General features: G+C 40.3%; 1 protein-coding gene across 1 annotated transcript; it reads right to left on the bottom strand.

Moving 5' to 3' along the window:
* Positions 1-749: 749 nt before the first annotated feature.
* On the bottom strand, positions 750-6,676 carry pyya (peptide YYa). The gene is made up of 4 exons (XM_058653703.1): positions 6,561-6,676; positions 4,669-4,856; positions 1,272-1,352; positions 750-1,173 (listed from the first exon to the last, which is right to left on the bottom strand). The coding sequence occupies exons 2-4, from the start codon at positions 4,854-4,856 to the stop codon at positions 1,149-1,151; spliced, it is 294 nt and encodes a 97-aa protein (XP_058509686.1). The 5' UTR covers positions 6,561-6,676; the 3' UTR covers positions 750-1,148.
* Between the last annotated feature and the right edge of the window lie 10,015 nt (positions 6,677-16,691).

Below are 16,691 nucleotides of genomic sequence, written 5' to 3'. Positions count from 1 at the left end.
GGCACCATTATCCTATTTATTACAATACTAATAAAACAGAGTTTACAAAGAGCTTTGACAAAGAGAAAAATGTCAAATATGTTGTTTTGTGACTTGATTTGAAATCGTTCATTCAGATTTAACACACAGTTTCCTCATCTTATATCCTAAACTCCATCCTGGGTGTGTGTGTGTGTGTGTTAGGTCACACATTCAGGCTTTAAAATATGTATTTCTTTTCGTCTTCTTATGTGTTGTTGAGTCAAAGTTATGATTCATTTTATATCACATGTTTAGTCGTGATATAAAGTAGCAATAATTGTGCAGAAGTCACACATTTAGTTTTTCTTTTCTTTTTGTTCATAAAAATGAGCCAAGTGAACTTTAAACTGTGACGTTTTTCCAAATTTCTCAAATTTAATCTGATTTTAAACATTTGAAGTACTTTTTGCTCAGGTGTGTTTATATAGTTGGTGAAAAAATACTATTATTATTTTATTTTTCATCAGATTGCTGATAGATTGTGCTGAAAAAGGGCCTAAGACACTCTCTGTTGCACATTCTTATAACCTCTGTACTGTAGGTTTTAACATAGTGATGGGAAAAGCAGCCAAAAAGCTCTGTGTTCTAAGTATCAAGTGTCAAGGGTTGCTAGAGTTTTCACCTGACTAAGTGTATAAAGTGTGGCATATTGAGAAGGGTTTTTATTCTCCGACTCGAGACAACATCACTGCATGAATCTCCAAAGAAAAGAAGAAATCAACACATCGTACTCACACAGAAGTGATTTATTCTGATGTCACGTTTTTACAGGAGCAACAGTAAAACAAGATTTCTTTTTCTTCTCTAAACAGCGATGGACACTATAGGAGACATTAACGCTCACACACAGACACAGTTCCACCTTCAGGTTATTACCACAACCTCATATATTGTGTATATTCTTTTGCCTTGAATAATAAATGATGTGTAAATGTGTAGCAATACGTGAGATGTGAGACAGTGACAGGAACGACAGAGAGAGCTTGTATTCTGGTCAGTGATGGTCGTGAGTCAGGGTTGGATTGGGGGGGGGGGTCGAGGGTAAAGAGGCACGCTTTGGCCCCTCCAGGTGCATCGTGGGACGCACTCAGAGGGAATGCCAGACCAGGAGGTAGGGGGCGGGGGAGTCACCACATGAAGGAATCGTCGTATCTGTGCAAAGACACAAGAAAGAGGACGGACATTTGACCACAGAGACAGTGCTTCAATGTTTCCACATGATCTTTTTGGATGTAAATCTCAGTCTTTACCTTGATCTCTGTTCTCTGTTGCTGTCAGCACCAAACAGGAGTTCTGCAACCACGTCCTCCTGAGCTGAACGCTTCCCGTACCTGACACACAGAGGACGACAGCTGACGCTCAGCACTTCACTGATTACTCAACGGTTTTATTGCAAAATAAACACACCACAGGCACATAATTCAACTGGCTTTGTACGATTCTATATTTATATACATTTAAATATAATGTATACATACACATGATTGGCCAAAATCAATGCAGCAAGGATTGTGATAAATTTCCCATAATCTTCTAACAATCTTTACCTCCAGTTTTCTATGGAGACTAGATTTGAATCACTAACCCCACACTGACATCATGGGCCTGACTGACAATAATATGGACATGACTGGCTGTCAATCACACAATGTCCACGCCCCAATATCAGCTCATAATTCACAAACTAGGAGTGGTGGTGTATTGAAGACCTGAAACTGGTGATTGAGGCTATGAAATGTTGAAGATAATGTTTATTATTCCAGATTCTCCTCTGAATTGACCACAGGTGTGAGTGTGAATGGTTGAATGGTTGTTTGTTGCCCTGTGATGGACTGGTGACCTGTCCAGCGTGTAACCCCGCCTTTGAATGAATGAATGAATGAATGAATGAATGAATGAATGAATGTGTTCCAGACACGCCTGCTTTCCAAACCTGAAGACCATATCCATGTTGTTCAGTTCATTGATGAGAAGAATGAAAGCAGACACAACAGAGCACCGAGGTGATTTTCTGCAGAATAACACGTCTGTCTGTCTGTCTGTCTGTCTGTCTGCCTGTCTGTCTGCCTGTCTGTCTGTCTGTCTGTCTGTCTGTAAATTGCCTCGCTTGTTCCTAATGCTTTGCTCTCACAGTCAGATTGGGTCTGTGCATGTGTGAGAGTGTGGTGTGTGTGTGTGTGTTTGTGTGGGTGTCTGTGTGTGTGTGTGTGCGTGTGTGTGTGTGTGTGTGTGTGTGTGTGTGTGTGTGTGAGCATAAAACCCTGATGCTCCACACAGCCCTGCGGTCCCTCAGTTTTCACATCAACCACCTGTTCCACCTCCGCCTATGACTCCAGCATCCAATCTAATGCTCCGTTACACACACAGGAAGGTGTGTGTGTGTGTGTGTGTGCGCCTCGCCCTGTGGTAAAGCAATCAAGTCACTCACACGCTCTGTCTCATGCAGCTGTCACACAGTGCGACACATCAGGATGTAAAATGTCTCCCCCCTGCTAATGACCCGTCCTCCTCAGTCTCCTCCTCAGTCTCCTCCTCAGTCTCCTCCTCTTCTGCCTCAGATGGTTTCCTCCGATCTGTTGGTTTTGTGTCTTTTCAAGTCTGCTTGTCTCTGGCGTGTTCGTCTTAATTGTGTTGACAAACACTAATTTATGTGCTCATTTACCAACACGTGTTGTTTAAATGTCTTTCCAGAATTCCTCACTCGTCTAACTTTTTGAATAGAAATGAAAAAATAGAATAGAATAAATGTGCAAAAAGAAAAAAGTGAAGATTGCATTAGAAGTCTTTCCTTTTCCTGTGTAAAGGTGGTTAGAAGTTTTATTCTTCCACTAAATAACAGGAAATTGTGCTTTTCAAATAAATCTATCGATGCAAATCAACCAGTTTAAGCCATTGTGGTCAGAGCTAAAGCCAAACTGTTGAAGTGTTTGAAAACATCTAAAATCTTTAATGCTTCAGCTTCACAGCTGTATAATTCTGAAATACTGAAACTTTTCATGCAATCTTTACTTATTTTTGAATAATGTATTGAGATATTGGAGTGAATGATCCCATATAGCCTTGCTTACTAGTAGAATGATGTGAAAAGCCCAGACTGAAGCCCCAGCTCCTCCATCACACTTCATCAGCCGACCGTCATCACATTACCCAGCGTCAGTGTTTATAAGACCATTCCGCTCTGAAGCGTCGACTGAATACATTTGCAACTCTTCACTGAAACTTTGGTCGTTTCTTTAAGGCAGACACGTAAATATCAACAACCTATTTGACTTTCATGAATAAGAGCTCATGAGCCAGACTTACTCTGGATAATAAGAAAGAAAGACGAATCAGCTCGGCTGGGTGACAGCTCCGCTCTCCGCACTTTCTACCCCGGAGCAGCAGGCTCGTCTAACTGGATTTGGGATTCTTTCTTGGAGGCATCTGTACCAGTTTTATTGCTCTGGTCCTGTTGATTTGAGGCCTGGAGGTTTTGGAGAGTGGACAGTAATCGAATCTACGGAGCCGTCAGTGTCTGCTGGAGTCGGAGAGAGGACGCGTCGCACATCGACCGAGCTCATGGCTCAAGTATACGTAGAAACTCAGAACTCTGTGATTCCGGTCACTGAATGTGGACTAAAGAGATTTTTACAGTTTAAATCGTGAAATCACGAGTGTCCGCACCCACAATTCTCCCAGTGCTTTATCATCTATTTCACTCTTAAGTAGGAAACACAGAGAAACCTTTTGCAACCAATGGAGTTGCCCCCCGATGGCCATTCATGAGAATACAGGTCTCGCTCACTTCCACATTGGCTTCACTTTCCAGACTTAGATTTTCTTAAGCCGTATTTAAACTGCAGCCCAAATCAGATTTGTGAGCACATCTGATCAGAATCTGATCTTCCTGACCAACTGTTCACATTATATATTACAATCACATCTGATCTACATGTGTCCATGTTGACATCGTCTAGTCTCGTCTTCCACGTCCTGCACAAACAAAATGGACGACGGGAATCTGTGCGTGTTTCTGTGCATTGTCTTCGACTGTCGATCGTTTAACGCTCCTCTGATTAACTCCTGTCTCTCTGGATCTACATCCTCATCATCATCATCATCCTCATCATCGTCGTTGTCGTTTGAGTCGTGCCGCGAGTGACACAGAAGACACTTTGAAATCCCGTGTGACCGACCGAGACTTTAAAGTCGAAACCACCTCCGTAAGTGAGTGTCGGAAAAATCCGATAGCTGTTCAGACTGCCAACAAATCTGGGAGTTAAGGGTTTCAGCAAAGGATAAAGGGATTTTACGTTTCCTTTTGAATAAATATGGAGGTAATCCTGACTTTTTTTTTTACGCAAATTTAATTTTCCACACCCTTCTCATTGTCTTAAGAAAGATAAATGTCATTTTTCTTCTTTTAAATGTTTTAAAAACCACATTTTTGTTAAACCATAAACTCTAATTTACATGTTATGTAATATTATTCAATTTTGTAAAGTGAGATCTGGATAAAACATTTCATTTGGTCGGAAATGAGGGTCAATTTAAGACTCCGCCCTCCATCAAAAACCACTTTGGTGCAGTTCCTAAATCCAAACGACATTGATCCAGCAAACGTGCAAATGTAGCTAAAGCTAAAGAGGAAGTGAGCGTATACTGCACCTCTGCCTTGTGATGAGATTGATGTAGTGTCTCAGGGCGGTGTAGTACTTGGCCAGCTCCTCAGGTGGAGCGTCTTCACCAGGATTCTCAGGTTTGGGAGGATAAGCGTCTGCCAGCGTCCCCAGACACACCAGCACGCACAGAGCTACGGCCACCAGCACCGTCCATGGCTTCAGCATCATGGTCATCTGACACAGGCAGGGAATCGTGGGAGTTATGGTTACAAGTCGTATTCTTTACTCTCTGATTTGTCAAAAAGAATAAAGAAATAAAGACCGACTTCTCCTGAGGGGAGCGACACAAAATCTAGTGTGATTTCTTCCCCTATAAATGTCAGCCCTAAATATGTTAAATGGATAAATAAAGGAGTAAAAAACAGCCTTCATTAGTTAGATCGAATTATATTCGGGCTCATGTGGCAGCGTGTTTGTTCCACTGGAGAAAACGAATGATTATGTCAACAGTTCCAACAATAAGCTTTTAATAATATGCTGCTGCTGCTGCTGCTGCAGCGGCGGCAGCTTGGCTTCCTGTCATGAATCAGGCTGTTGTTTTTGTTGTTTTTGTTGTTTTTTTAGCTTCTGAAGCTGCTGTTGTGGTTATTATTATTATAAATATAAAGATACTTCACAATACTTTGATGAAGTTGATAAAAAAGGAGATTTCTTTGGATTAGAAAAACACATTTTTCAAATAAATTAAACCTTCTCATAAAAATAAAACCTGTCACTGAACAAACAGAGTATGTATTACATAGTAAATATGTGTGTGTGTGTGTGTGTGCGTGTTCAGCTGTGGACACGCCCCCAGAATCTCAGAGAATGTTGCTCAGTTTTACACGATTTCAAACCTGATTTTTAAACACTTAGCAACGTTTGAATCCTTCAAATGTGACCAGTTATAGTTAATAGCACATTTAACAAAGTGTGGTGACAAAGTCAGAAGAGATTTTTTTTAATGTTTTTAATTGTTAGTTTTGTTGATTGTTGCACGGCTGTAACAGGTGTGAGTCGGCTGCACTGAACACGCGCAGCATGAGGGTAAAAAAAAGGCTCATCCTAAAAGCTGTGAAGTGGCCACAGAAGTAATAGTAATTCCTATTTTATCATCTTTTATTTTCTTATATTTTGTATTTTACGTAATGACCATGAGCGTTAAATGAGAAATAAAATGTATTCGTCTTAATTCTTTTTATTAAAACCAGTAGTTAATTGTATTCATCGAGTTTCTGGCACAAAGATTTTTACAAAACAACAAACAACGGTCAAAGAATTTGACTTGACATTTACTAAATATCACACGCAGGTAATGTTTTGACTAATTTTATCATCACATGTTACCTGGAAATGTTTGCTTTATTTCTTCCCAATAATATTAGATGTTCCAGAAATGAGTTAAGATTATGCACAGATTTTATTTTGGTTGAGGTGATCACAATAAATGTGTTGTCTCTAAAGAAAAGGGTCCACGTGCATAAATAACATCAGATATAGACGAAAATGACAAAATAGAAATAACAGCAAAGTTTCTTGAAATATAATATAATATATATAATATAATAATATGATAACCATCCAACGTTTGGAAGGGAGAAGGATGAACGTCTCGTTTCTTTGCCTTTTTTCTGTCAAATCAAAGCTTCAGACTCCATAAGCTGCATCTTTAATCAGCTCATGTTTGCGTCCTTGTCCATTTTATTATTACATAAAATTTGAAAATAAATAAGAGAAGTGTTTTAAAGTGTTAAAATGAACTGTTTCAATGCAGTTTGACGTCTGTTTCTGTCTTTAATCACTTTTTCTATCGACATCTGAAGTAAAACACAACTTATTTTCCAAAATAAATCCCTAACATGCGTGAAAGTGAGAGCAGTGTGAAGTGAAAGGACTTACTTTGAGGAGACTGTGGAGGTTACAGGTGTCGGTCGGAGCCACAGGTGGTTTCACAGCAGCAGCAGCAGCAGCAGAGCAGGGATATTGTTTCTCTTCTCTCCTCTTGTGTCAGTTTTTACTCACTGCACATCGGTTTCAAACAGGGGTTTATATAGTTGAGCAGCAGCGGGGAGAGGAGGGGTTACACCACTGTGTGTATATGTGTGACAAGGGAAAGGGCGGGTGAGGAGGAGGCCACATGCGTCAGATGGTGATGGAGACATTACTAACGCAATCAGTCCCGTGTGTTTGATGGAGTTTATACACATGACATTTTGGGCCATGACACTGAGACGCTGAAGGAAGAAAGAAAAACAACACTTGACTTCATACGCAGAACCATACACAGCATACGACTTCCACCTGTGGCATCAACCTGACAAAAGCTCCTTTAGAAATCAGGAAAACTTTAGAAGACATTATTAGATACTAGTGTTTGTTCAGGTGCAGCATTGCAGCTCCGACACATAAATATGAACATTTCTATTTTAAATGACGTGTTTGAATGTTCGAGAATTGCATTAGCGTGATAAGTGGAGGCTTTTCACGCCGTGTATTTATGAACTCCCCAAGTCTACACATGAAGTCATCACCTAATTACGTGGAGTTTACATTTATTTTATTTGTCACACTCCAGATGGTGCAGACAGATCAATTTGTCTCAGATAATTAGGTAAGAAGCTCATGCCGGTCCGGCTCCTGCCACAAGGTGGAGCTCCTGTCTGTGGGCAGTGATGGTGAGACAGACAGACAGAGAGAGAGAGACAGATTGACAAGTCAGTGTGGTGACGCATTGTCCCAGCTCGCCAAAGCTTTGACGCACAGACACATGTACCATGATTTTACGCGTCACGTTGTTTCCGACTCATTCCTTCACCAATCACGTCTTCTCCTCTGTGACTTTCCCCTCTCATATAATGACGTCAGAGTATTGCTACAGGTGTGTGTGTGTGTGTGTGTGTGAGTAAAACCCACATTTAGTCTATTTGTCAAAGTCAGATCATGAAGGCAAATCAGTAAAGTTTCCATTTCACTCACTTTATGAAACATAATCAGATTTTGAGACAGAGGTCAAACCGGGGTCAAACACTGGCCAGCTTTCAAATTTGATACCATCCTCTTTCAGAAATGTCTCACACTGACCAAACATGTATACAAATGTACACGTATTTTTTCACTTTATTAACTAAATACAGAGTATGTGACAGAGGGTTTGTGATCAGATTTCTACGGAGCCCTGGGCGTGACATAGACAGAAATTCTTTTAAGGCGACTTAGTAAAGCTCGCTCGCAAGATAATAAAGCACGCTCGTGAGATAGTAAAGCATGCTCGCGAGATAGTAAAGCATGCTCGCGAGATAGTAAAGCATGCTCGCGAGATAGTAAAGCGCGCTCATGAGATAGTAAAGCACGCTCGCAAGATAGTAAAGCACGCTCGCGAGATAGTAAAGCATGCTCGCAAGATAATAAAGCACGCTCATGAGATAGTAAAGCATGCTCGCAAGATAGTAAAGCACGCTCGCGAGATAGTAAAGCATGCTCATGAGATAATGAAGCGCGCTCACGAGATAGTAAAGTGTGCTTACGAAATAGTAAAGTGTCCTCGCGAGATAGTAAAGTGTGCTCGCCAGATAGTAAGTGTGCTGGTGAGATAGTAAAGCGTGCTCGTGAGATAGTAAAGCGTGCTCGCGAGAAAGTAAAGTGTGCTCGCGAGATAGTAAGTGTGCTCGCGAGATAGTAAAGCGTGCTCGTGAGTGGTAAAGCGCGCTCGTGAGATAGTAAAGCGTGCTCGCGAGATAGTAAGTGTGCTCGCGAGATAGTAAAGCGTGCTCGTGAGATAGTAAAGCGTGCTCGCGAGAAAGTAAAGTGTGCTCGCGAGATAGTAAGTGTGCTCGCGAGATAGTAAAGCGTGCTCGTGAGATAGTAAAGCGCGCTCGCGAGATAGTAAAGCGTGCTCGTGAGATAGTAAAGCGCGCTCGCGAGATAGTAAAGCGTGCTCGTGAGATAGTAAAGCGTGCTCGCGAGATAGTTAAGCGTGCTCGCGAGATAGTAAAGCGTGCTCGTGATATAGTAAAGTGGGCTCGCGAGATAGTAAAGTGTGCTCGCAAGATACTTATTATCTTATGTGGAGGATAAAGTGTTAGACAGTGAATTCTGGTCAAAGAAAGTCATTGTCGGTGGAGAGCGTCAGAGACAGAAACATGGCCTCAGATCTTCAGTTTCATGAGAAATGTTAGTGTTTGAATGAAATGGGGATGAAACTGAACATTGAAGTGTTGTTCCAGCTTTAACACATGACTAATAAAAGTGTTGGTGATGTACACAGTTATTATACAGCGTCATATTATATCAGGATGCAAAGACACGGATGCAGACGTCGAGGGAATCTTATATCACAGTGAGCAATCGAGACCATCTCATCCGTTAATATGAAGGATAAAGCAGTCCAACACGCAGCACCCTTATTCATTAAATCCCATTTAATCTCTCTGTTAATCTCACTTCTCTGTGGTAATGTGGTAAAGCCTCATCAAACATCAGACACCCTGACTTTACTGTAACACAACACTGTTCCAATAGCAGAGAACAATCAAATCAGATATGTGCAAAGTGTGAGATCTAATCATGTAAATGTAATTGTGTGGCTGGAATATGACACAATGTTGGATTAGGATCAATCAATCAATCAATCAATGAATAAAGGGGTATTTAGATATACCTACTAATCTCATGTTCATGCCGTGTATGTGCAATAAAGTAAAATAGAAGCTTTTTGGAAAGGAAATGTTAACGTAGGCAGTCATACTGTAACTGTGTGTACGGATCTCTACAGAAATGTCGTTTTCCTCCATAAAACACTGTAAGTGACCTTGATATTCTTCTTCTTCTTCACTGTCAGTCATTTTTGAATCATGTTTGATTTGTTTAGATCTGAAACTTCCTGCAAACACGATTAAAAAGGACTATTACACTATATGTATATAAACGCCATGTAAACACTAGACAAACAAGCATCCGCTCATCCAGCTTTATCGTCCAGCTTTGTAGTCACGAATCGCCTCTGTGCACACACACACACACACACATGCACGCACACACACGCACACACACACACACACACAGCAGAACAAACATATCAGCGGTCTGTTCCCCGAGCAAACACAGGAGCCAGCTCTCCTACTGTTAGTGTGTGTGTGTGTGTGTGTGTTTAGAGAAGCCACTACACCATAGTTCCTTCCACAAATACTTTTACCAATGATAATGTTTAGTTAAAAGGGCAATAAGAGGTGTGTGTGTGTGATATTGTCTTCCATAGAATCTTTGTTTAAACAGCAATAAAAATCAACTTCATTGATGAAAGGAGCCAAAACAACAAAGTGAACAGAATAAAATTGACTATAAACTGTGTTATATATGGTTTTATTATTATTATTATTATTATTATTATTATAATAAACAGAGAAGCACATTCTGATGCAAACACATCAGAAAATATCTGCTCCTGAAATATCAGCACAATTATGATTGCAGTTAACTATCCTCTAACTGATTCTGATGAAAAAGAAATCATCAGTATTGTTTTTTTTTAGTAACGGTTTTCTGACAGTGACGCATCATGTGATGGATTTAAATGCAGCACAGCATCGCATGCCCACATGTTCTGGTCTTGCCCAAAGCTATAGACCACTGTTAGTCAGGTCTTTTAACTGTGTTATTCGGTGTTACACCTGACCATTTAGGTCTAACTAGGGCACAATCACATAGCATCGCTTTTCTCACCAACTCTGACTGCAAACCCCCGACACTTCAGTCCACCCCTGAATATGACCATAGTGAGGTTAGGGCAGTAAACATGAAAAACCACAGCAAAGAACAATGCTATAATGCACTTAAAATAACGAGAGACTGTATTCTTTCAAAGCCTCAGACAAAATGGATTATATTACACATCACGCTGCCCATAGAATAAGTAAAGACTTATGTTTCTGAGAAGCTAAAGTTGTCTTTGGATGTTCCATTCACGTCACACAGTTCACTGTTGTGTGAACCTGACACTGGTTTCAATGTAACGACACACGACAGTTAGGGCGCTCCTTTAAAGACTTAGTATGTAACTTACTTTGTTACTTTGCAAAGTGTGGCCGATCATGTCGGTGCTTCTGCGTGTGTGTGTGTGTGTGTGTGTGTGTGTGTGATTATATCAACAGCAGTCTCATAAAGGTTAAAGTCAGTGGAAGCGGTGAGGAAGAGTGGCAGGAAACATTTAACCAGCGCTGATAAAACACACAGTGCTGTCGCTGCATGTCACTCAACGTCGACACACACACACACACACACACACACACAAACCTGTATCTTAATATGTCAAATATTCTATCTCTTGTTTCATAATGTATATGTTAGGTCTGTAAAGTCCACGTTAAGACACATTAAATAAAATGTGTGTCTTGACACATTAGTAAGCATGGATTTGTGCTGCACACACACACACACACACACACAGTCAGTCAGTCAGTCTCTCAGTCACTCAGTCAGTCACACCTGAATGCTTTTAAAGCTCATCTCCTGTCTTGCTGCTCAGGATCCTTCCCCTGTTTGTTTAAGTGTGTGATTCTTGGACGTGTATCTGCTCTGTCAGGACAGCGTGACAGTCAGACTTCACTGATAAGCAGCTCTATCAGCGCCGACAACAAAACCTCTAATGGACCCAAATGTGAGCGTGTGTGTGCGTGCATGTGGACTTGTATTTGTTACCTCGTTAGGACCGTACACCGCACAAACACTGACCCTGTCAGGACCGGTCTTCCTCATGGAGACTGAAACCTGGTCCTAATGAGGCAGAAGTTACTTCTGTATTGTGGTTGGGGGTTAGGCATTATCTAGTCCAAGTTAGGAATAAGGCTTTGATAAGGCTGTTTAAATGAATGCAGTGTCCACAGAAGAGTAGCTGCGCAGACCCGTGTGTGTGTGTGTGAGTAGATCTGACTTTTTCTTTTATTATGTAGTTTTATGTGCTTGTTTATACCTGCATTTTGTGCTCTGTTCCTCGTCTGCACAAGTCGAAAAACAGGCTTTACCTTAATCCCCTTATTAAATATAACTAGATATAATATAATAACAAAGATGAATGAGCTCCGGTTTCATAGCCGTGTTATTACACTTTTGTTTTTCTCCTCACTTTCGTGCACTAAATGAAATTCTGCCCCGCCTCTAACTTCATTATCTGTTCCTGTTGATTTACAGTGTGATATCATCGTCCTCAGCATCAGTTGTCATGTCAGCATCATCGCAGTAATTATTAACACATGCATTATAATTACGATGATACATTCTAAGGAAATAAAAGAGTTTTGAGTTACACATTGAACATTGAAGTCCTGGAGGTTTCTGTCTCACTAGAATAACAACCAGGTCCGTCCGTCCGCTCATATCTGGTATCATTCTACATTTCTGTAATTGTCAACAAAGTGACTAATGTTCATATGTCAGTCATTTCTGACTTCTTTCATGTGTTTCACTCACTGCTTTACAATCCTTTATTTATAAAAACAACAACAGCTGAAACAAAGTGCTGAACATCACAGATAATTAAATACAACAAATAAAAGAAACAAATTACCTACTACTACTACTACTACTACTACTACTACTAATAATAATAATGATAAATATAAAATAATGATAATAGGAAACAGAAGAAAATAATAACCTGGAAACTGGATCTGCATGTCTAACATGTTGTGGAAGATCGTCAAAGGTTTCTACTTTCATTTTTATGAAGAAGCCACAAATACACTTAAATGTCCTGAGATGTCTTGTACTTCCTGTCAGGTTTGATTACATGCCCCGCCCTCATTGCTTTCACCTGTGCTCACCTGTCCTGCAGTGTATAGTCTTCCCTCGTCGGTCGTCAGTGTTCCAGCATTTTTCCCTGTAAAGTCTCTCGTGTTCACACTCAGTGATTTTTGTACCTTTGTGTCTTCTGACCTTTCTGCTTCACTAATCTACTAATCTATTTTATTGTTTGTTTTTAGCTCTAGTAGTCTCATATTTTTACATTTTATTTGTTTTATTTATCGCTGATATGCAGCACTTTGTTCCAGCTGTTTTTAAAGTGCTTTATAAATAACGTTGGATTGGTTTTGACTTATTTGAAAAAGCTTTATTAAAAATAAAAAAATAAAAAAATAAAGTTTATACACAGCACACGTGCATGTATGGCACATACAGAGCCACATACAGGCCTGGCACATGTACAGCACCGCAGGCTTCAGAGTCGTTTGTCATCATGTGGATGAAAACATTTCCTGAAATGATGATGACGTGTTTACAGAAAACTTTGTCAAAAGCGACAAAGAAAAGATTGTTTCCGTTCCGTTATGTTTCCATGTGGAACGTGACGAAGTCGAGGCGAGGACATTTTGATTTGCAACATCATCTCCGCACAAACACACCAAATCGAAAAATGATTGGTCTCCACCTGGCAGATGTTGACTTATTATTATGCCATCATGAACACTTTATTTTGATAGTCCATTATATGGAGTAATCAGCAGGTATTCAGTATCATGTAAAAACACATCTTCGAAGTTGTGCTTCAGCTGTTTCTAAACCTAAACTCACACTGAAGTGAAAAGTGCCTGTTGACTGTAAATACTGTTTCTGCAGCGTTATCAACCATCATTTCATCACTTCTTTATTGTGTCAGCATCTGATGAGTCTGTCACGTGAAGGTCAACAGGATCATGTCAACTTATGATCACAAGTTTGATCGAGTTCTCGTAAACAAGGAAACTTCGGATTAATTGACAATTAGTTGCTTATCTGTTGACAGTCGAGTCTCCTATGGTTGATTTTTCGCAGGAAATGACACGTGCATCTGTAAATGTGTCACAACCATTTATTTAAAGTGAAAAAATATCTATTGTTGAGAACAATAGATATTTACCTATTTACATAGTTACCTTACAGAAAGACAGACAGCAATGTGTGATTCTGTAATGTTAAGACAGATTTGATTCATATTACAAATGGTGTACCTCAAGGATCAACCCTTGGACCTGTTCTATTCTCCTTGTATATTAATGACATTGTAACTACTGTCACTGGCTGACACTCTTTTGTATTGTATTTGTGACTCTGTAACTTCTGCAACTGAATCTCTTCAGCGCTGTTTCAGCGACTTACAGGTTCCTCTCAATAATCACAAGCGGGTTCTTAATGCAGGTGAAGCCAAATTCATGCTCTTCACTTAATTTCAAAAAATATCACTTGATCTCCACTAATAATGTTACAACTATTGAAAGAGTCTCTGAATACAAATATCTTGGAATTTGGACGGATCACAAACTTACTTTCAAACATCATGTATGTAACCTGGTAACTAAACTAAGACACAGAATAGGCTTCTTTACAGAAAGTAATCATCCTTCCCTCTTCATTGCAGGAAGAAACTTATCGAGGCAACTTTTATGTCAGTTTTAGATTATGGAGACATTTTATACAGACATGCATCAGCTACAACTCTACACCCACTTGACACCATATACCATTCAGCCCTGAGATGTATTACAGCGTCAGCTACAACACTCAACATTGTGACCTGGATTCTAACGCTGTCTAACATGTGGGATAGACACTGGATATTATTTATTTTAAAGCTTTAAAATCCATAATTGCATCTTATTTGACTTCCATATCAAAAGGAAGTGATACCCAACTATGAACTGTGGACACGTTAGAGATGTTGATATGATACACGGAGAGCATTCTGTTCAATTGTTACATATGATTTTATTCAACTTTAACACTGTATGTAACATGGAGGTAGGTAGAGCAGGCTGCAGACGCAGGGCATGGTGTTTCCTGTAGGCTTGAGACTCTGCTCCAAACATAATACAGGCTGCTCCTTATATTTATGACATGTCAGAAATGGCTTTATTGCTGTCTTACGCCCGGCGTCCTGCTCTAACCCCTGCGACTCGACGCTGGTGAGCCAAAAAAGATGCGATCAGACGAAAGAGATGGATTTGTCCATCTATAGAAATATGCAGAAAAAAAACACAGATTAAATGGACTCAATATAGACATTGGTTCAAATCAGAGAGCAAGTAATGAAGTGGGCAAGGAGCCTCGGGGCTTGTTTGTGTGATAGCCTCCATCGATCAATAAAGCCCATTTGAACCATTGATCTTCTCACATCTAACACACACACACACACACACACACACACACACACACACACAGCAGCAGAGAGAAGTTAAAATAGTTAGTAAAAGTATCGTGGAGGTTCATTTGATTGCTGACTAATGTCACACTGAGACTCGGGGTAAAAGAGAAGAAAATTACAAAATGACTAAATGAGTTTTAGATTCATCATGTTTCCATGAAAAGGAACAGGACGGTGAAAGCAAACCTCACGACATCGTAATTACAACTTTAAGTGCAGCGAGTGTAGAGACCCATGGTTCCCAACCTGGGGTCCAAACCCCCCTCAGGGGGCACCAGAGATCACTCAGGCGGGGCAGAGATTTGTGTGAGGTTATCAATACTATCACACACGCTATAAGATCATCACAACTCAGTATCACTTCTTTTTTGTCCACCTTTACATTAATTAAGCTGTTTATTACCAACACCTCTGTGACCTCTGTGACCTCTGTGACCTCTGACCTTCTCTGACCTGTGTAAGCTACGACAACATATCATGTCTGAGAAACAAGAACGTGAATGATCTGTGTTTATGTAGCAGCACAGCTTTGTCATTCACTCATTCACTCATTCACTCATCTTTCACAGACCTACTCACACGCACTGGCACAGCTGTCAGGAGCAACGTGGGGTTACGGCGGTTAGCGGAGCCGGGGGATCAAACCCACAACCTTTGAGTTGAAAGACGACTCGCTGTACCACTGTACCAAAGACTCTCCGGAATCATAAAAGAAACGATCCCCTTGGTTTTTATCCATATAGACTGTGAGAATATAAACAAAAACCTACAACTGCTGTTTGTTCTTGCATATAAATGTTTGTAATTATGCACTTTACTTTGGTGTGTGTGTGTGTGTGTGTGTGTGTTCGGGTTGGTTATTTTTCCTGTATAAATAAAGCAGCATTATATACTTTTCACACATTTTTCAACATTTCTTTTCCTTCTAATGATTTAGAGTTGACTGTAATGTGCTATATTTGTGACCCTGCCCGGATGTCGTAAATCCACTTCTGCCTCGCGGACATTTTGATCCCAAGTGACTCACAATAGCTGACAAAATCCAATCCACTTTTAGCACAGGTGACCCAGTGGGAATCAAACAGCTCAGTCGGGCTGGGATGGAGAGTTTTAACCCGAGTTATCTTTCATGGACTCTGTCAGAACTAAGATCAGTGATGGATGTGTCACCGGCAGCATGAGACCAGCTCATTAACACAGAACCTGATGGAGACCAGGGAAAGTTTCATCTGTTCTCGTCTAAGTTCTCGTAGAATGGTTATTATTTATACAGTTATTAATAACACACCTAGCACCGAGGTCAGGCACCTAAAGGGTGGAGCTAAAAACACTGCAGTCTCTTGATTGGTTGATAAGGAATAATCACTTCTGGGCATAAATGGGAACGAAAAGGCAACATGTGGATTCAAGGCAGTGTCACAATCCTCTTCTATGCTGAACTTTCCCGGGATTTAAACCAACAACCTTCTTGTTAGGAACTCGTTAGCGATACAGCTGTTAGCGATACAGCAAACTACGTAGCTCACGGTTTACCAGTGAAAATAGAACCATGGTGAGATGAACTGCTTGGAAATATATGGAAAATGCAACTATTTACTTCCTGTAGTGGTTTCTGTGTCCTGCCCCCACTGACCACACGCTTCCCAAGCTCATGTCCTTTATTTATTGAGCTTATAAAAGAAAAAGAAGTCGTAGTCTAGGTAATAAGTCAATATTCATTAGTCTATGGGAGTCTATGAGCTTCCACTTCTCACTTCATTTATGACGTCAGTAAATATTTTCCTCCATCACTAATTCCAGGTCTTCTTTAAGTGATTATTGATCATGACGTCAATGTTGTTCCTTTTTATTGGACGTCGCCT

The sequence above is a fragment of the Solea solea genome, chromosome 16 (assembly GCF_958295425.1).
Source record: "Solea solea chromosome 16, fSolSol10.1, whole genome shotgun sequence".
Taxonomy (NCBI): Eukaryota; Metazoa; Chordata; class Actinopteri; order Pleuronectiformes; family Soleidae; genus Solea; species Solea solea.
The sequence above is the reverse complement of the archived record's forward strand: the minus strand, read 5'-3'. Positions and strand labels throughout refer to the sequence as shown.

Excerpts from the sequence above, each read along its gene's own strand:
- pyya (XM_058653703.1), bottom strand. The coding sequence starts at position 4,856 with ATGACCATGATGCTGAAGCCATGGACGGTGCTGGTGGCCGTAGCTCTG. Across the intron at positions 1,353-4,668 it reads AATCTCATCACAAGGCAGAG|GTACGGGAAGCGTTCAGCTC; the intron begins GTGCAGTATACG and ends TCTGTGTGTCAG. Across the intron at positions 1,174-1,271 it reads AACAGAGAACAGAGATCAAG|ATACGACGATTCCTTCATGT; the intron begins GTAAAGACTGAG and ends GTCTTTGCACAG.